Raw genomic sequence first — 20,814 nt, 5'->3', positions numbered from 1 at the left:
AATGTATTGACTCGTGTATAAGTCGAGGGTGGGAAATGCAGCAGCTACTGGTAAATTTCAAAAATAAAAAAATAGATACCAATAAAATTACATTAATTGAGGCATCAGTAGGTTAAATGTTTTTGAATATTTATTTCAAAGAAAAACAGTAAACTAGCTCTGTAAGTGGAAAAGAGAGTCAACAAAAACAATATGGTCTCAACAATAACTTTAAAAGTACAAAAACCTTAGCTCAACCAGCAACCAAGCTAAAACACAAGAGTTAAAATCTTTCAAAACTGGATTTTTGGTCAGGGGACCAAACTGTTTATGTTAACAGTACCAACATTTCAGAGTATCTTTAGGAGACCCTCCTGATGATACCACCCAGGTTTGGTGAAGTTTGGTTCAGGGGGTCCAAAGTTATGGACCCTCAAAATGTAGCCCCATCTACTATTAGCTTCCATTGGAAACAATGGGGGATGGGGAACCCCCTTTGGGGGTCCATAACTTTGGACCCCCTGAACCAAACTTGGGTGGTATCATCAGGAGAGTTGCTTGAAAAATCCCTGAAATTTTGGTGCCGCTAGCCTAAAAACTGTGCCCCCTGGCGGCCAACAAAGTAAAAACCCTAAAATGTTTTTAAAAATACACCTGACTCGTGTATAAGTTGAGGGGGGCTTTTTCAGCACAAAAAATGTGCTGAAAAATTCAACTTATATGCGAGTATATACGGTACATGAAAATAACTTCAACAGAAAATGCATGGAAAAAGTGAGATGATATGCTTTATTGAATTAAAGCTACTTTCTTTCAAAATCAATGTGACATCTGAAGTGACAGACCAACAATAGACAGTAAGGCCAGTCACATGTCACATGAGAAAAGCTGAAATGATTTTGTGTCAATGGAATATAGTGTACTCTTGCTGGAACTGACTAATAGCTTTGTCTTAAATTAAAAGTAGCCTATTGTAGGAGAAATGTTATTTTCCACCTTAGTTGTATATGAGCACGAGAACGTCAGTTCTGATGCCTCCCACGCCACTTGCAGCAAACAGAGAAGAAGTCTGTCAGCTGGATATAAATACTTGGGTGAAATAATATGGCAGTAAGCAAATTGTGAAATACTATTAGCGTGTTGTGTTATAAATTGGCCTTTTGATTGTCATAAAAAGGTTGAAAGACTGAATTCCAGCAAGTAACTTCCCAGCTCTGGTGAGTCAGTTGAGCAAAATTAAATTACTCTGAAACAACTTCCTTTGAGACATGCAGTGGTAGTGCTGTTATACATAATTCTAAATATTTATATACTCACATGTAGCAAATATTAAGGTTAGGCAGCTCAAAAGTACGGGCAGAACAGTCAGGAGTTAAGCAAGTAAAGGTCCTATGTCCTTTGATAAAGCAACCAATTGTACTAATGGGCTAATCGAAGTGGGGAAGAGAAATAAAACTCAAGTTTCCTGCTAAGTAAAAATAGGGAAGAAAATAGGCAGAATAGTGTGTGTGGAAACTTTTGTGGAAACTATTAAAGTGGAAACTTTTAAAGTAAGCTGGGGGGATCACCATGTTCTATTTATTTATTAGATACTTCTGAACAGAGTACATGTACATTATTGTAGTTTAGTGAGTTAAATTATTTGATAGCAGAGTGGGTTTCTTTTTATTTTCCTGGGAACTTCTTTGCAGGTAAATGACTCAATAATGTGAGTCCTCATCTATGTTCTCTGATTAGTCCAATCCAAAAACAACTTTATGATGCCATGTGCTGTTTAAGAGAAAGACCATTGGCCCATACCTGTGAAGATCTTTCTCCACTGAGCTTAAGGGGGATATCTATGAGTGACTCCCACCAATTAGCAGGGAGGCAAGAACTGACTTTAACTTCCTGTGTCCTTTGGGAGTTGCCCTGTCCTCATTTTGAGTAACTCTGAATACCAGTACTTTAATCTAGAACAATAACTTAGTGGACCTCCAGAGCTAAAGAAGAAACATATAGACGGTAGAACAGTGATGGCGAACCTATGGCACGGGTGCCAGAGGTGGCACTCAGAGCCCTCTCTGTGGGCACGCGCAAACAGAGTCGTCCCCGCCCCCCCCATATCTAGGCTGGCCTGGGCCGCTGGGCTCGATTATTAGCATTAAACCTAAAACCTAAGCTGATTCTGCATGGGCCAAAAACAGCGGTGTGAAAATAGTGTGAAAACAGTAATAACCCTTTTACACTGTTTTAAACCCTTTTACACCATTTTCACACCGTTTTCACACTGCTGTTTTTGGCCCATGCAGAATCAGCCCTAGTTTTGGGGAGGCAGTGTAGGTAACCCTGTTAAGTGCTGTTAAACCCCACTGATTTTCATGCGAAGAACTAAAGTGCGATCCTTTACCTGGGAGTAATCTCGTTTGCTGACAATGGGGCTTGCTAAGGTCGTGATTCACCTATTGGAAGAGTTGCACAGTTGCTTCAAAGCAAAGCCACCGACTACCATGAAGCTTACTCCCAAGTAACGCATGCCTCGGAGCCAACCGGTTTTCTAAACTAAAACCTCAGTATTCAGGTTAAATTGCCGGGTTGGCACTTTGCGATAAATAAGTGGGTTTGGGGTTTCAATTTGGGCACTCAGTCTCGAAAAGGTTCGCCATCACTGCGGTAGAACATACAACCGTGCTCAAACGCAAAATAACAACAGTGAACAAGAAAACAGGAAGTGTGAATATAACAGGATGAAAAAGACCCTTCACAGGTAAGGGCCCAAGGTCATTCTTCCACTGAGCAAGGCAGTCATCTATGTGTCTAGAACGGGTCAGCAACCTTTAGCCCAACCTTTGTCCTACAATAGCGACACAGTGCCTCCTACTGGAGCTTCCAAGGAATCATGCCTTGTTTGTCAGGTTTGTCCTGCTTGGGTGGAAATCTATGACTGAAACCACCTCTTGTTCTGATGTCAGAAGGATCTCTGAAAATCCCAGTGAATGTGTGGGAGTGAGTTTTTGGTCTGAAAGTAGTTGTTCTGGCCCCATCTGTCTGTCTTTTTCAGGGTTCTAGCCATTACCTTGGATTTGTCCTTAGATTCAAAAAGTATGAGATTCATAGGGTTTCCAAAGAGTTTTGTCCCCCTGGAAGGAGTACCCTGCCACTATAACCTTGGAGTGGAAGTTGGCGGCCCAGGCACGGAGCCAATGCAAGTGCCTACTGGCTGTTGCAGATGCCATGGCTCAAGCTGTGACCATCATGGCATCCAGTGTGGCATTGGCTGAAAAGGAGGCAACTTTATGTACCCTGGCAGCACCCTTGTGGAGGTGCCTCTCATTCTCGGGAAGGAGTTGGGTGATCTTCCTCACCCACAGGATGGCTGCCCTGGACACTATGGATCATCTACACTGTGGATGTTGTCATGGAGGCTTTGATCCTCACAGAAACGACATTGGTCTTACCTGTGAAGGGTAATTCTCCATTGAGCGATTGGGAACATCTGGGTCTTGCTAATCTACCAATCAGGGAGGCAGGGATTAAATGAAATTCTTCCCAGGATCCCTCCGTCTCTGCCTGGCTCCTCCTTCCGCCAGTTTAGGTCTCTCCCTTCAGCAGTCCTGCCGCAATGATCTGTACCAAGCATGCTCACCCTTAGGAGAGGGGAAAAAGTCGACTCCCGAACAAAACCAGTTAGTCATAACAGGTCAAAGTCGCATAACTTGAAGTAACAATTTTAACGGAGGTAAAAAACTGGGAGATCAATTAGATTAATTATGTAGAAGACTTAAAAAACTTCTTAACTTCCAAAAAACCAAAAAAGGCCAAAGAACCAAAAAAGGGCACCGGAGAGGATGTATGAGATTTCTTGGGGGGGGGGGGGCAGATGTTCCCAATTGCTCAATGGAGAATTACCCTTCACAGGTAAGACCAATGTCGTTTCTCCATTGAGCGAGGGAACATCTGGGTGACCTCCCATAGCAGTGTCACGATCATTTTAAAGGGTGGGATCAAAATCCTCTCCGATGATATGTTGTAATACTCTGCGGCCGTAGTCTGCATCTGCTGCACTGTAAACGTTCAGTCTATAATGTCTTACAAACGTGGAAGGAGAGGACCATGTTGCCGCTCTGCAAATTTCTGGAACTGAGACATTGTTGTTGAAGGCAGCGTTCGTGGATGCATCACGAACCGAATGTGCTGTGATCCCTACAGGAACGGGTAACTTTTGTGTTTTGTAGGCTTCCCCTATACAGTCCCTAAGGCACTTGCTGATGGCTTGGGAAGACAACTTATGACCCTTGTTATGATTGGCGATAGAAATAAACAAGGATTCTGACCTTCTGAAGTCCTGTGTTCTAATCAGGAATGCCTTAAGCGCTCTCCTAACATCCAGTTTGTGCCAGTAGACCTCTTTTGGATGCTGCGGAGTCGGGCAAAAGGTGGGTAAAAATATTTCCTGTTTTCTGTGAAAGCTGGAATTAACCTTAGGCACAAAGGTGGGGTCAGGACGTAAGACCACCTTGTCTCTATGGAATATGCATAAAGTGGGCTTAATCGACAGAGCCGCCAGCTCCGACACCCTTCTTGCCGATGTGATGGCTACTAGGAAAATGATTTTCATTCTAAGGTATTTTAAGTGTATGTCCATGATGGGTTCAAACGGAGAGGCTGTAAGGGCATGCAGTACAGTATGTAGTCTCCATGTGGGGAAATGATGTTGCACTGGCTTACCCTTTAAGGTAGCGCCCCTCAAGAACCTAATAATGTGTGGGTGACTAGAAGTTGGGTAAGTATCTAATTTGGGGACAACGGAAGCTAAAGCTGCTACTTGTCTCCGAAGAGTGTTAGCTCTGAGACCTGATTCCAGTCCCTCCTGTAAGAATCCAAGAATATCTTTGACGGCTGGAGTGGTGGGGGACACTTTCTTCCTCCAGCACCATCTTACAAAGGCTTTCCATGAAGTATTGTATATTCGCTTAGTAAATGCCTTTCTGGATGCGAGGATCGTTTCCATGACTGCCTGGCTGTAACCTTGAGAACCTAAAAATCGCCGTTCAACCTCCATGCGGTCAAGCTCAGACGTTCTGGTTCCGGATGTACTATTGGACCCTGATGGAGTAGATCTTGTGTGCAAGAGGGAGGCAGAAGTGGTTTCATGCGTACTGACATCCTTAGAATGTTTGCAAACCAAGGTCTCCTTGGCCACCAGGGGGCCACCAGTATGATCTCCGCTCTCCCTTCCCTGATTTTCCTCAGCAATCTGGGTAGCAATGGAAAAGGAGGAAAGTAAAGAATTCCTCTCGGCCAGATGGGCGATAAAGGCGTCCGTTACTTCTGCCTTCGGATGGCTGAATCGGGACATGAACCTGGGCAACTGATTGTTCTGATAGGAAGCGAACAAGTCCATCACTGGATGTCCTAAGGTTTGGGATATCAGTGTAAAAATCTCCTTCTTCAGTTGCCACTCTCCCGGGTGAATGTATTGCCTGCTCAGCCAGTCCGCTTGGATGTTTAGCGATCCCTTTATGTGTTCCGCTCGAATAGACAACACGTGTTTCTCCGCCCACTGAAATAGCAAAATCGCTTCCCTCTGGAGCGTCCTGGACCTGGAGCCGCCCTGTCTGTTCAGGTAAGTCTTGGCGGCGACGTTGTCCGTCCGTACTAGAATATGGGACCCTTGCAGTAGATGTTGAAAGTGTTGCAAAGCTAGTCTGATCGCTCTTAATTCCAATATGTTGATATGAAGCTGCGACTCCTTCTTGGACCATACACCCTGAATGGGAATACTGTCCAGTGTGGCCCCCCATCCGGTCAGGCTTGCATCCAAGAAGATCTGTTTGGTGGAGCTGATCCAAAATATTCTGCCCTGACTGAGGTTGCATGTCTTTGTCCACCATAAGAGGCTGGCCTTTACCGTTCTTGGCACTGTTACCTCTCTGGTCGATCTGTTGGTAATGAGTTCCTGGAATGGACGGATAAATTTTTGTAGAGGTCTGGCTCTGAACCTTCCCCATTGAATAGCTTCGGAGTAGGCTACTAGTAACCCCATCAGGCTGGCTAGGGTTAACACTGGGCAGCTGTCTCTGGACACCACTTGACGAATCTTGTCTCACAGAATCTTTTGTTTCTCTGGTGGCACCAAAATCTTGCAGGACTTGGTGTCTATGAGGAAGCCAAGATGTTCCAGCCTCTGTGAGGGTTTGAGAGAGCTCTTTTTCCGGTTGACGACAAACCCGTGTTCCTCCAAGGTCTGGATGGTCCTTTGGCTGTCCAGTAAGGCTTGTTGGTAAGAGTCCGACCTGATGATGATGTCGTCTAAGTAAGGGTGTAGTCTGATCCCCTTTTCCTTTAACACCACCACAAGATTGACCAGGACCTTGGAGAACACTCGTGGGGCGGTGCATAACCCGAAGGGGAGAGCCCTGAACTGAAAGTGATCCTGACCTACCCCAAATCTTAGAAATCTGCGATGACTTTGGAAGATTGGGATGTGCAGGTAGGCCTCTGATAGATCTACCGAGGTGAGGAACTCTAGTGGTTGTAAGGAGTCGGCGATGGATCTTAGATTCTCCATCCTGAAATGTTTTAATTTTACAAACTGATTGACGTACTTTAGATCCAGGATGGGGCGCCATTCTCCATTTTTCTTGGGAACAGTGAATAGGACTGAGTACACTCCTTTTTTCCTCTGTTCCTTTGGAACAGGCTCCACAGCTTCGATCTTTAACAAGTGGGAGATGGCCTGTAGTTTCCTTAATCTTTTTTCTGGATTTTGGGAGAGAGGGGACAATAGGAACCTGCTGGGTGGTAGGGATGCGAACTCTATTACGTACCCTGAGGATACTATCTCTAGGGACCAAGCATCTGTTTTGGAAGACCTCCACATCTTTTGGAACCTTAGGAGTCTTCCCCCCACCCTCTCGCTGTTGGCGTCAGGCTTTGGTGTTACGATTCTCCTGAAAGGAGCGGTCATTGCCTTGTTGTTTTCTAGGTGCAAAACCCCTCTTGAATGGTTGGCGACTCTGACTCCAGTAAGGTCGTCTGAAGTCTCTCTTGCCTTGGTTGAAACTAGGCTGAAATGTTTGACTCTGATAGGGTCGAAAATTGGTGCTGGAACTTGTTTTCCTGTCAAATTTGCGAAAGGACTTAGGCAAATGTTTTGGTTTTTCCTTGGGGTCTACCAGGAAATCATTGAGCTCATCTCCGAACAGTTTCTGTCCCTGAAAGGCACACTCAGACACCAGGGCTTTAGATTTCCAATCTGTCTGCCACGCTCTTAGCCATAGGAGTCTCCTGGCGGCTACTGATGATGCCATAGCTCGAGCTGCAAAGGTTACTGAATCTAAAGTGGCGTCAGAAGCAAAGCATACTGACTTTAGCATTCTGTTAACTCCCTCGATTGATCTAGTTTCGCTTTCTGGTAACAGTTCTAGCACCTTCCTTGCCCAGGCAATGGAAGCCCTACAAACTATGGAAGCAGTGGCGGAGGCTCTGATAACCATAGCCATGGCTTCATGGGACCTTCGACATAATTGATCTGCACGTCTGTCTTGCAGATCCTTAATCTGTCCTCTACCGTCCTTGGAAACTGCCCCTGTGGACTGTAAAGCCGCCACCGGCCCGTCTATGATTGGCACCTGCAAAATGTCATTGGCATAAGATGGCAAGGCATAAAGTTTACGTAGGAAATTAGGACACCTCCTGTTTGCAGTCGGTTTGTCCCATTCATTTGTGACCTGCGTTTCAAAATATTCAGGAAAAGGGAACACCTTTTTTAAATGTGCTTTGGAAGGAAAATACTTCCCATCTCCCTTGTGCAGGGAGGTAGACTTTCTCTTGGAAGTTCCTTCACCACTCTTAGCCTCGCCTAGATGTAAGGCAGAAACTGCTTTGGACAGTAGATATTGATAGTCCTCATTTTTAAAGAGACGAGAAGATTGTTCTGTGACCTGAATTTCCTCCAACTCTTCCAGGTCAGATAAGACTTCCCCCTCCTCTCTGCTCTGTGATTCAGCACCAGAGGAATCATCGGCACCAAGGGTTTTTTAATCTAGGTTTTTTAAGGGCTGCTTTGGTTTGCCAAGTGGGGTTAGGTCTTTTGTTCTCTCTGCTATTGGCAGCTGGTATTACTTGCCGATTAGGAGAGGTTCTGGAGCTATTGGGGGGGACTGGAGGGCTGGTATACCTGCTCCCTGTAAAGTGCCAACATCTCTTCTCTCATAGAAGCTTTTTCCTGTTGGAAGGCCCCCTTAACGTAGCTAAAAATCTCGGATTTAAGATCCTTTAGTGAGAGCTTACCCTCGTCCTGGACCTCTGTCATCGTCTGGTCCTCTGACGGGGCTGCCTGACTCTCTAAGCCCTGGCCTGGGATAACAAGGCACTGCGGGCCCTCTGGAGCAGATCCGGCTCCGTCGTGATCTGCGGCGGCCATCTTGCGCGCCTCTTTCTTTTGGCGCGAAACGGGGTCCTTGCCGCTCGTCTTTTTTCGCGTCTTCCCCGTTGCGGCCGCGGCAGAGCGAGCCCTCTCAGGGCTGCTGTCTTCCTCTCCCGACTGTTTGTCGGGTGTTTGGCGGCCGTATGAGGCTTCGTCGCTCTCCTCCTCCGAGGAGACCACTGTATCTTTCTTGCGCGGCATCGCGCGCGCGCGCCTGCCGCTTGTCTCCCGCCACTCGCTGCTTGCCTGCAATGAAGGTTGCTGAGCAGAGTGAGGGGGCCGCCTGAATCTCTCTAGGCAACAGACGCTGCCTCTCTCCTTCCCTCCGAGGAGGGATTTCAAAGTTAAAAAATAAAAAATAAGAATACACCAGTGGCAGTAACAGCCACTGCGACTGCACTCCCTTAAGGCAGGGAACAAACTGGCGGAAGGAGGAGCCAGGCAGAGACGGAGGGATCCTGGGAAGAATTTCATTTAATCCCTGCCTCCCTGATTGGTAGATTAGCAAGACCCAGATGTTCCCTCGCTCAATGGAGAAATGGGGCTTTCTTGGACAATTGGCTTGCCCTTCTGTCCACATTGTCCTTGATAGGGCCCTCTGACAGAAAGCTGGAAGTTTGAAGGGCAACAATAGGTGCCTCTACCAAAGAAAGAGATCATTAGTACAGGAGGGCAGTGCATAAATATTTTTAATTAACCGCAGCACTTACCTGTTAGCCGTGGGTTTTTCCTATTCCCTTTTCAATTTGATCTCCAAAAAATTCAGGGAGGGGGAAAACTTTCTCATTGGCTGATTTGTGAGGGAAAAACTCCCTGTTGCTCTCTTGTATAGATTTTTTGCTAGGTTTGGGCTCCCCCCCCCCCTTCCTGAATTTTCTTCAAATTTCAGACTGTCAGGGTCTTAGATATCAAGTACTGATAATCTTTAGCCGTGAAAAAATAAAGAGACTGTTTAGGAACTTTTATCTCTTTGTCTTCCTGCTCCTCCTCAGAGAGGAACTTACCCTCCTCTCTAGATTCTCCTCTGCTGAAAAATACTCACAATCCCTCCTGGGACTCTCTCTCCCTCGCTTCCTAGCAGCCTTTGTTGGCCAGGATTGTTGTCCCCTGCCCCTGTGTTCCTACTGGGCTCTATTCTCTGAGGGAGGGAGGGTACAAAGGGTAAGTAGTGACCTGGGGTGTGGGGAAGGCCCTGGAGTTAAGGAGGGCAGTCATTTCCTCGTTCAGAGAGACTCTAATGACTGTGATAATCTCTGGAGAAAAGGGGGAGGACCTGTGGGCACCAACCTTACCAGCCCATCAATTTGTTATTTCCTTGAATTCCAGGTATTTAGGGCTACACTGGCTCCTTTTGCAGAGTCTCCAGCCCCTCCAGCCACCATTTTCTCTCCCTTCTTCCCCCATCCCCACCTTTTCTTCCTTGCAAGATAGCATCCTTGCCCTTGAACCTGCCAAGGTCAAGGCAGCCTTCTCATGGGTCATGCTTGCCTGTGGCCTGCTCTTCTCATCTATTGAGTCTTGCTCCATTGCTGTGGCAAAAGGGACATGCGTGGGCACAGAGCTGTTCAGTCCTCAGCAGGGACAAGGCTTAGCACAAATCTCTCTACTCTCCAACCAGGGTGAGAGAGGGGGAAGGGAAGAGAGAGGAACAACAACTTATAATAGAAAAGATAGTTAAAGAAAAGACAATTAGGTCAAGGAGAAAAAAGTTGAAAAATGCAAGACAAGCAGCTGGGTTGTTGCTTCTCCCTATGAGGTAGGAAAGAAACTGAGGACAGCACAACTCCCACAGGATACAGGAAGTCAGTTCCAGCCTCCCTTCTAATTGGTGGAAATAACCCATAGATGTCCTCCTTGCTCAGGGGAGAACTAAGTTTACATAGCAAACCCAAAGGAGGAATGGATAGCTAGCTTGAGTTTGCAGTTTCCCAGCTAACAAACATGGTCCTAAGCAAAGCTTATCCATCTACTAGTAGAGTCTTTCCCTTTGTTCAGCTCCTTCTTGTATGGGCTTACTCATAGTGGCTAGTTCTAAACTGGTTAAGGTGTAAGAAACTAAGGTTTGTCATTCAGAAATTAACCTTGGAAGTCCTCAGGCTCTAATCAACAAGTGTGGTATAATGGCCACCATGTGGGTGAGGAAATGTTGAAGCAGGCCAGAAGACTTGAGTTTAAAGACCCTGTCAGCCATGAAATGCATTTGGAGATTGCAGGTCACTTTTTCTACTTAACCTAGCTTGCAGGGACTCCGTAAGGATAAAATGGAAGTAAGGAGAGCCACATAAGCTACTCCAAGCTCCTTAGAGGATGGGTAAGTAAAGATACGTTATTTCCCTTTCCAGACTATGAAACAAATGACTTCTGCATTCTCAGCTGATAATAGGTTGTTGCATCTTAATTGGGTGGAAAAAAATATGAGGCCTTGGTAGGTTTTCCCCAGGTTAGCCTGATCTTGCCAGATCTCAGAAGCTAAGCAGGGTCAGCCCAGGCTGGTATTCATATGAGAGACCTCCAAGGAATACCAGGGTCATGACACAGAGGCAGACAATGGCAAACCACCTCTGAATGTCCCTCACCTTGAAAACCCCTACAGGATTGCTGTAAGTCAGCTGTGACTTGACACACACAAAAAAATCACTCTCCAACTACCAAACCACATGTCAAAGAATGCTTGTGAGGCTCATCCTAAAATGTTCTTTTATTGTTATAGTTTTGGTTTTAATGGTATTTGTAGATTTTAATTGATAGATTTTTATCGGAATTCGCCCTGATCCTGACTTGTTGGGAAAAGGCAGGGTAAACTTTGAATAAAAGAAGTGTTTGTATACAACTCAGAATATTGTCTGAGCCAACTAGGGCAACAGCCAAGGGCTTTTTGGGGTTTTTTTGGTTGCTTTGATTTTTAGAAATAAAACATTTGAATATTATTTATTAGATTTATACACTGCTCCTTTCCTCACAGAGCTCGAAGCGGCTTCCAACAACAACCAAAGATAAAATGTAATCAGTTCAAAATATAAAACAACCTAAAATACAACACTAGATGGTGACCATAATACATTTCTGAGGAGATAACCCTTAGAAGGAGATAGAAACAGAACAGAATAAGGTGGAAAATAGGAGAAGGTTGGCTTGGAGGAGAACTCAGAATGCCACTTGGTTCAGTGTAAGCTTCCTTGAAACAGATGATTGGTGAAGGTTCTTAGGGAGATGAGACACTTAGATGAATTGTGATCATCAGTCATAATCCTGCATCTGTGTGGACATGCTTTAGCAGCATTCTGTTCTCAGTAAGCTATTGAGTGCTAGTACCAAGATTGGGATTGGCAGTATACTTTCATTTACTACACTCACTGGCAACCAAAAGTAGGAATGCTGTTGTTTCATCAAGAGTTGTGTTGGCATAGAAGTCCTGTACTGAACTCCTTTGTAAGTCTGGTGCTGGGATGGTCCAAAACACTGGATTCGCCTAAACTTTGCCTGTGTAAGAAATACAAATATTTATATTCATTGGGGCATCTTGACACTTTATGAGGATATTTAAAGCAGCAGCATGGAAACAAGTGTTGCCGTGGTAGATGTAATGAGTGTACATCATTTACAAACATATTGCTTTGGGATTGTTTTCTGAAACTGGGGCCAGTCACAGTTCTCTCAGAACTTACTCAGCCCCACTTACCTTGCAAGGTGTTTGTTGTGGGGAAAGGAAGGAAATATGATTGTAAGCCACTTTGAGACTCCTTAAAGATGGAGAAAAGCAGGGTATAAAAACCTACTCTTCTTATTGGCCCTGAGAATATTGGGAGCATTACAGAGCCGAACAGATTAGAAGTTAGGGAGAAACTTAGGATGAGTTCACTTTGAGACAAAACTTCTTACTGTAAAAATCTTAAATGACTAGTTTCAAGATGGGGGATGCTCTGATATTTCAACAAGCATGTTATTTTTGAATTATTTACAACTAATATTAAATAATGTGTCCTGGCTTTCATGAATAATAAACGTAGTTTGGGGCAGTGGTAAAGTAGCTATAAAATGCTATGTGTGTTGAGTTTTACGGTGTTCTTACACTATTATTTTTATCAGAGTTTCTCTCATGGGTCATATATACATACTTGGCAGCTGAAGTACATGGAGAGTTATTTTTTCCTGGATTTGGACTCTTGAGGACTATTGCTTGGTTAGGAATAGCGTGTAGAAAGATGTTGTGTGTGTAAGCGTTCCACATGTACAAATCCACTGTGATTGTTTTTACAGTTCTAGAAGTGCCCAAGGGACAAATGAGTGGTATCATATAGTATAGGGTGCATTTATGTGACTACAACTGGAAAAAAGAACTCAGTGTTGGCTGAGCTGCTTGGTGGCTTTATTAACTCTCCAGTAATATCAGACAGGCAGGGCACAGAGCAAGGTTTTCTTTACCTCTCCCCACCCTGTTGCCTCCAGCAGAAACATGAGCTATGTAGCAAAAGTTTACAGATAAGATTGATTAACTGTGCCCGTCACCAATGATTGGGCTTCTTTTACTGGCACTGTAGAGAAGCGGCTCCGTTGCATGAGCATAAAGGTACAATGATTTTCAAACAATTTATATTGAAAAAATGCACAATGGAGCCGTTCTTGCTGCTAAAACAAGGATAGCATCTATAAGCTCCATTGTAAGAACAAAGCCTGGGAGGAGTATGCTTTGCTCTGAAAATTTGGCTTGTGGAAGAAACAGCATTTTTAAATCTCATCAAAACACCGTGGCATTTATTATGGTGTAGCAGAAACATGGGGACCAGAGCAGTTGATGTATTGTGTGCATAACAGTTGCAAGTATCTTGATTTGGAGTTTGTGGTTGCTTTGCAAAATACAACTTTAAAAAAATAATTAAAAATCAAAACTCACACTTATTCACATCTGAGATTTTAAGAGCACTTTATTGTTCATTAAGGCTACTTTAAGTACAAAAAAGATGGCCTGCCAAACCTTTTTTAAAAATCTCTAGGTGAAACGAGGCCATAAAAGAATGGTATGTTACAGATTTACAAACATGGAGAGCATTGTTCAAGCTGAACTGTAGACAACTGTGGCTCTGGGATAAAACGTCATGTAACAGTGAGAGTAATATCCTCCTTCTACCCACCCCAAACCCCCTTTGGCTTCCACAAAATAATGATTTCCATGGAAATTATCCCCCCCTCAAATGATTAAACATGGGATACCTCACACCAAACGTACAACCCCAAGCACCTTTTACTTTGAAATAGGTTCCACCAAAATCAGTACAAGTAAATTCCAAGTGTTGTGTGGATGGATGCCGATCTCTTCCCCACTACAACTGCATTTACCTATCACAGATAAGTAAACCTGACATTGTTCTATTGTGCTTCAGAGAGATGTCAAAGGAGTTACATAATCTCACAGAGTCCATCTATAGTTATTAGTACTTTCCTGTTAGACCGCTCAGTAGCCTATAGCAATAACACACTAGTGGCTATTAATTGCTAATGCAGTGTTCTCATAGAATAACTGTGTTCCTGCACTTTTACTGTATTACAGACACCTCTACAAACAAAAAAAGATCAACTTTTTTTCTCCAAACAGACAAAAAAAAGAGAATGATTACAATAAAGGAAAGGGAAAAATTAAATAGCTACATATCATTAACAAATTAATTGTTCTTCAAAAAATACCTACAAATTTCTCTGTACATTCTTTACGCACAGCGTAATGATGGTCTTAAAGTCACCTATATAAAAAAAAGTGTTGGTTTTTTTCTGAAATTTTCTTATAGGGAGATGGGTAATGAATGCCAAAGCAGATTGTACATTGACTACCCAGGATGAAATGGATGATAAGGGAGGAGCTTCTATTGGCCTTTTCTTGCTTCTAAAATTAGGCAGCCATATGCAGAGAAAACAACAACAATAATAATAATAATTAAAAAACAGATCATGTTCTGGTCTCTTACCTCACGTCTTTCTTAAATAGCTTTAACATTGGAAAAAAATGTAAAAGTCAATATGGACCCAATAATGTAACATTGTCCAGAATACACCACAATCCAACTCTCTCAAAAATGGAGCCAATCTTTTCAGGTAACCCAGTATATTAAAAATCCACATGGTGTAACTTCACTGGGGGATGGTGGAATGTGTGGGAGGGGGAGAAGAAGGGACAAGTCGCTGCATTTAACAAAGCTGAGAAGCTCATTGCTATTAACACAAATCTGTTTGTTATGCCTGCCTCTATTTACCTAGTTACTGGCTATTAATACAGCAAATGAAATAAATGCAAATAACATCTTTATAAAAAGGTTGTTTTAAATGGAGGAATGTATGGTGCATTGGCCTAGATTTAAAAGCAGCCTCAATAACTAAAGATTGTTATTCCACAATCTATTGGTTAGTCAAAAGATTGGAAAAGAGATCACTTTTTGCAACTAATTAGCTTACACATTTCTAAACTTCTTAGTAAGTAATTTTTTATTAAATAGATGATGTTGCAGATGGAGTAGTAAATGGAGCAAAAACATCCTGTGCTTCACAGCATTTGCTATGGTATAAAACTGCTTCTTTTTTGGCCAACATGGGACTGTCCATGTCTGCTGGCTGCTACTAAAGATGAATATCAGATACAAATATCAGAGTACAACTGTACCAGCAGTAAATCTACCTAGGGCTGTTACTGAAAAAAAAAATAGTTCTCAAAGGCTAATAAGTATTATGTTTTTACTGTCTGTACATTAATAGATACCAGCTATTTTTTCATACACATGCATCTTTAAGCACTATTGAACCCTCTGACTTCAGCTCTATTCTAACAAACTGCAATGTTACGAAAAGTTAAAATGCCCATGATAAGTCAGTTATGCAGTCCAGTTGCAAGCACTAAGCACCTGACAGCTAAAGAGAAAGGCCTATAACCTGTATGAGACTTCCCCTTCCTAAGCAATTTTGCTTTCTTGCTTTATAGAGACAGAAATGTCACCCTTAGACTTTTTTCCCCAAGCAGTTTGCCCTCAGAATATAAGCATCGTGCATGAAGTTGCTATGCAACTTTAGACTTCCTCCAATAGTGCAAATCATACATGACAGTTCTTTTCAAGTATATACATACAAAGTTGCTTCACAAAGAGAGAAGAAAGCAATGGAAGCAAAAAACAAAAACAAAACCCAGACAATTTTCTAGTCTCAAGAAGCTAATCAAAGCACACAGTATTTGGGTCAACCAACTGTACAGAATGGCTTTTTTTTGCCCATTAACTTGCTTCTGCATGTGTTATACAAAAAGGGGGCAGCAGACTTGCATGAGAGGTTTCTTTGGTAATTGAGGCAGGAAAAAAAGAGTGCTACATCATAGGATTTGTTTTTAATCAGATAGTTCCTGCTATGTTTTAAGGGCACACTTGTATAAAAACCAAGCAAATACATAAAAATGCATGTTGCTGAAATCTCACCTCCTTTCCTCCCCCCCAAACACTATTACTGTTTGAGCGCTGTTCCATGCTCAGTCAAACCATGAAAATTCACGTGTAGATGAAGAAATGGTGGTCCTCTGCTCATGATACTACAGAAGGTGAGTGATTATGGTTGACCATATGGGAGGAAGGAGAAGATGACTGGCCCCTTCTGGAGGCAGATTCAGGACTGCTGCACACTCCATCCTTCGCAGCTTTGATCTGAAGCCATGTTTCTCCAAGTGCTTTGGCAAAGTGGTCATCAACTGATCCCGTAATGGACACAGAGTTTGTCACCGGCTCTGGCTCCTTGTAATTCTTGCCAAGGCTTCTACGGAAGTGCTCCTCTACCACTGGATCACAGGCAGTGGTAGCTTCATGGGGGAAAGAAATGAGAGGGACTAGTAAGAACCACCCAACATTTTTTACTGATGAGATCAAAAATGGTTATAGCTTTCTTTGCAGCTGCTGCTCTTATGGCTAAATACACTTGTTACATTCTGGCTAAATACATTTGTTAACAATTCAAAGAACAATGTAATTGTCTTGCTTAAGATTGCATTAATTTGAGCATTCTGAGTTAAGTTGAATAGTGTTTATACTATTTAATGTAACAATCACTTATAAATAATCACACACTTATAAAATCATTTATAAACAATCACACACTTTTAAAATTGGTATTTTAAGTGCTTTGATCGTGCCTCCATGGCGGAGGGTTGGTCTGGATGGCCCTTCTGGTCTCTTACAACTAAGTCTTTTTTAAAAGTCAAGGAAGCGGGAAGATTAATTTCCCTCATGACAAATGCTCCAGCTACTGCTTGCCTATGTATTTAATCCATATATTTGTAGAAGTGAAAGAATAACTGAGTGTACACAATGCTATTGTTGCAGAAGTTAAGCTGAAAAGAAAATTATCAGTTAGTTTTACAGAACTGATCCCAAAATCAGATATATGGTTTCATGAGAAATCATGAATAGGGATCAGGTCTAGTCCCTGCCCATGTATGTTTGTTCTTTTCAGGTTATTTCCCTTCTTCCAGAACAATTATCAAAAAATCATTTGCATTCTGCCTCCTTAATCCATAATTTTTATCTAGTGCTGCACACCACAGACACTGCTAAATAGTTTTATACAAAGGGAATTGAACACTTTGCCTGTCTCCAAATTAGCGAGATTTGGTCTACACCAGAGTACATTCTTCTAATAATTTGGATCCAATTCTGGATTTGGACGGCAATTCTGCTGCATGCCACATTACACATTTATGGCATGTTTGCAATATTAAAGAAGAAGACAACAAAGGACAGATACTGATCTGACTCAAGAAAATAGGAGCAAAGCAAGACTAAGGCACTGCTAGGTTTAGGGACTCCCAAGTACAAAGAATAACACAAGAACATTTTATTGGGAGCCAGGCTTTTTTCCCATCTACAGAGATTCTGGCATGTAGCAAGCTTTCAGCTGCCAACAACAGGGAAGGATGATCCCAATAAAAGTTCTATTATGGTACATGATTACACATTTAGTTTGACCCTAGCATATCTCCCTTCCTCCCCCAATCTCACTGTACTCAATAATTGCTCTATATTGTTTAATTGATTACTAACATTATATGTATATGATGACCCTTGTATTAGTTTCCCAGTGATAATGAAGAATGACTTACTGCTAGATGGTCTCCGGTAACTGGCTGGCATGGCAGTGCCACATCCACTGTGCGCAATTGGACAATGGGAGAGATTACAGTTACGATTGTTTGCAGAGGCACATGTGATTACAGATGGACGGTTCTGGAGAGGGCAGAGAAAAGAACACTCAATCAACACAGACACTGCCTCAAGTAAAGCAAACAGCTGTTCAGGTCACAACAGAATAAAATGCACCATAACTGGAAGTCTGGTTTACATGCATTAACAACAAAAGAATGCCAAACTATCTGGGAATAAGAGCAGCTTTCTACTTGATACAGTAATCAGTGCTCAGGCAGGTAGTTTTTACATCACTCAGAAATTGAAGAATGTCTTTCTGCAAGTTCTTTAGTATCAGTGGGAGAAGGGAATAGCTAAGTAATGATTTCAGAAAAACGGTCCATTGGATACTTACCGCAAAGGGCCTTTCTCTTGGTTGGTAGGGGGCCATCTTGTGTGGGTTATTCTCCACCTATCTCCAGGGAGGCAGGGATTGATTCGTTTTGATGCAGAAGGATCCTCTGCCCCCTTCTCATCATGCAACTCTAGGGTAACAATGGTCTTGGTAATCAAAAAAGAAAAGTCCTCTGGCTTACAATGGTCTTGGTAATCAAAAAAGAAAAGTCCTCTGGCTTAAACAGCCTTGTAAATTGATCAGAACCTTCTGAAGTAGGTTCTTCGGTGTCAGAAAAGCATTCCCCTTCCTCCCTTTCCACCCCTTCCTCTGATTCCAGATCCTCATCGCCTGGAAATGTGAGGGGTCCTGATTCTGGCTTTCCAATCTAGACCTGCTTGGAGGTCTAGTGGGGTTATGGGAAATAGAAGGGATCTGACTGGCAGGTCTGGGAGGTTCCTGCTGCTGATGGTATGCTCTAACCTTGTCCCTCACTGTCTGTTTAAGGAATCTGGCAAAATCCAGTGGGGACCAAGTCTGCCAACTGGGCGGGGGACACTCTAAGTCCTGTACCGCATGCAAAAACCCGCTGTCTTAAAGGCGCACAGTAAGTCAAGACACACGAGTATAGGGTCAGGGAAGAAAACACACACACACACACACACAGATGCGGATTGGAGGAGTAACAAATGGAGCCCAATTGTTCTCCCTGTCAAGGCAGGAACAATACTGGAGCTAGAAGAGAGGAGGAGCCCAAGAGACGAAGTTGAAAAGTTTTTTGTTCCTGCCTCCTTGGAGACTGGTGGAGAATAACCCAGACAAGATGACCCCTACCTCCAGGAGAACGGCTAGGCATTGGGCTAAAACATCAATAAAATATGATCCAGAGGCTTCATCAACTCTTTAAAAATGAAACTTCATCACATTGCTGTAACTGGTTAATACAATGCATGCCTCATTTATTCTGTTTGCAGCTATACAAAATAAGATTCCAGTGGCACTTTAAAGATTAGTAACATTTATTTCAATAGGAGCTTTTTAAATATACAACCACATGTACAAAAATAATGTATGAACTGGGTGAGCGCAGACTACTTTCAGCTGCTGATGAAGTGATATCACTAAGGGAAGACTGGGATTCATGGAAATGGTTACTAGATATAACCATGGTCACACTACATCTTTCTGAATCACTGTATGACCTGAGGTGGTTTGAGACTGTTGCATTTCCTTCTCTGGAAATGGGGTCTGGGTTTGCATCAGCTGTTCACCCACTTGGTCTTCTGCTCCCATCAGCACACAGATATGCATACTTAATCTAGATTACCACCATAATAGCCTGGGACAGATATCAGGGAAATGTTCCAAAATTTAAAAAACATTTTTAAAGGCAAAAGGAGCAGAATTAGGTTACAAAGAGCAACAGGACTGGAACTCACCACTAGGCTGCTGGTTTTGGTGACAATCCCCCAGTTTTTCAAAACTACAGTTCTATTCTTAGTGCAACAACAGCATGAAAAATATTCAGGGCACTATGTCAAGTGGCCTCCGTAACAACATCACATACCAAACTTCTAGACAGGTGGTATCTTATACATTTCTGAAAAGAATATGAAAAGATCTGCTCTACATTTTAAATTTATTTTTCCAAAAAAAAGTTTCTATGAAATTGTTCTTTGCACTGCTCCGGATAGCTTCATTACTGATGCTCCTCTTCAGTTGCATTTATTCCTCAGACTACTACAGAAAACATGTTATTCCTGATGGTGGGGGGATGCCATCTATGACACAAAAGAACAACCCTCTCCCTTCTTTCATTTTACCCAGGTGCTCTAGTGTATCGTGCAGTTACATTTTGAAGCAGCAATTCTGAAATATCTCAGCCTCTGTATCTAGTACCAAGAACTACCAACTCAAAATGGAAGCCAAAACAACTCCTGGAGCAGACACCATTACCTGAAGCAATAGGAAAATGTAGCACCCCCACCCCCAAACACAGACAGAACCACATTTTTCAGCCAAATTCAATCTGCTAAGTAACCCACAATCATTACTGCAGCAGTCCCCAATTGCATGCAGCAATTACTGTTAGTATTCTACACATTTTCCAGCCAAATCAAAGCTGCAGTAACAAACAATTGTTAGTGTGGCAGTCCCTTGTCAATTGCCTCCTGCAAAAACAACTTTTTTTTGTCAAACCCAATTGCTCCTACTATTTTTGCCTTAGTGTTACCTCACTAAATTTGAGATGAAATTGAGAAAGCTGATACAGTCGACATGGCTTGTGTCTATGCCCTAAAAATTACATCACAGTCCCCCTCCCCCAATCGATCCTGCTTGTTTCTATCTCTGCCTGAATATTCCATTGCAAGATCCATATGAAATTGACAATCTGATCCAATTGGCCCTGCACTTCATTTTCTGTAGTTGAAATCTGCCTGAGCATTATAATTATTTAACCAATTAGCCCTAATCCAAGATTTTAGGGGAAATGAGGACAGGAAACCTACACTGGGGAATTAAAGGCACTCTACACATGGTCAGAGGCAGACACTATTTCACATAGACAAGTTACAGCAATGTGGTTTACAATTAATGTTAAACACAGAGAGCAGGCTGGCTGAAACACGGTTTTTTACCTCCTGCTTCATTCATCCCATCTGCTCCCAAGGCAAATCATTCATCCCACCACAAACAGCAGCAGCAACATCCAAATAATATAAATCTCTCTCTAATTTTCTGTCCAATGTTTTCACTTGTCACTGCAGACATCTTAAGGAGAGGCACAAACAGGAAAAACCAAAGAGCCAGAGATTAAAAGTAATCTAACTGAGCAGATTAACTGACTCAGCTCCAGCCATCTTGCAGCTCCCCATTCTTCCCAAGTTAATCCA

The 20,814-nt window shown here is 42.8% G+C and overlaps 1 protein-coding gene across 3 annotated transcripts in view; it reads right to left on the bottom strand.

The window, feature by feature from the left end:
* Positions 1 to 13,293: 13,293 nt before the first annotated feature.
* The window catches only part of VGLL4 (vestigial like family member 4), a 110,785-nt gene continuing 103,264 nt past the window's right edge, over positions 13,294 to 20,814 (bottom strand). For all 3 annotated transcript variants that reach the window (XM_048489867.1, XM_048489865.1, XM_048489868.1), the window contains 2 exons: positions 17,505 to 17,628; positions 13,294 to 16,208 (listed from right to left, as the gene is read on the bottom strand). In XM_048489867.1, the coding sequence (XP_048345824.1) occupies positions 15,937 to 16,208; positions 17,505 to 17,628 (396 nt within the window). In that variant the 3' untranslated portion in view covers positions 13,294 to 15,936. The remainder of the gene's footprint in view (positions 16,209 to 17,504; positions 17,629 to 20,814) is intronic.

Source organism: Sphaerodactylus townsendi, linkage group LG03 (genome assembly GCF_021028975.2).
Source record: "Sphaerodactylus townsendi isolate TG3544 linkage group LG03, MPM_Stown_v2.3, whole genome shotgun sequence".
Classification (NCBI taxonomy): Eukaryota; Metazoa; Chordata; class Lepidosauria; order Squamata; family Sphaerodactylidae; genus Sphaerodactylus; species Sphaerodactylus townsendi.
This window is presented reverse-complemented; position numbering and strand designations above follow the sequence as displayed.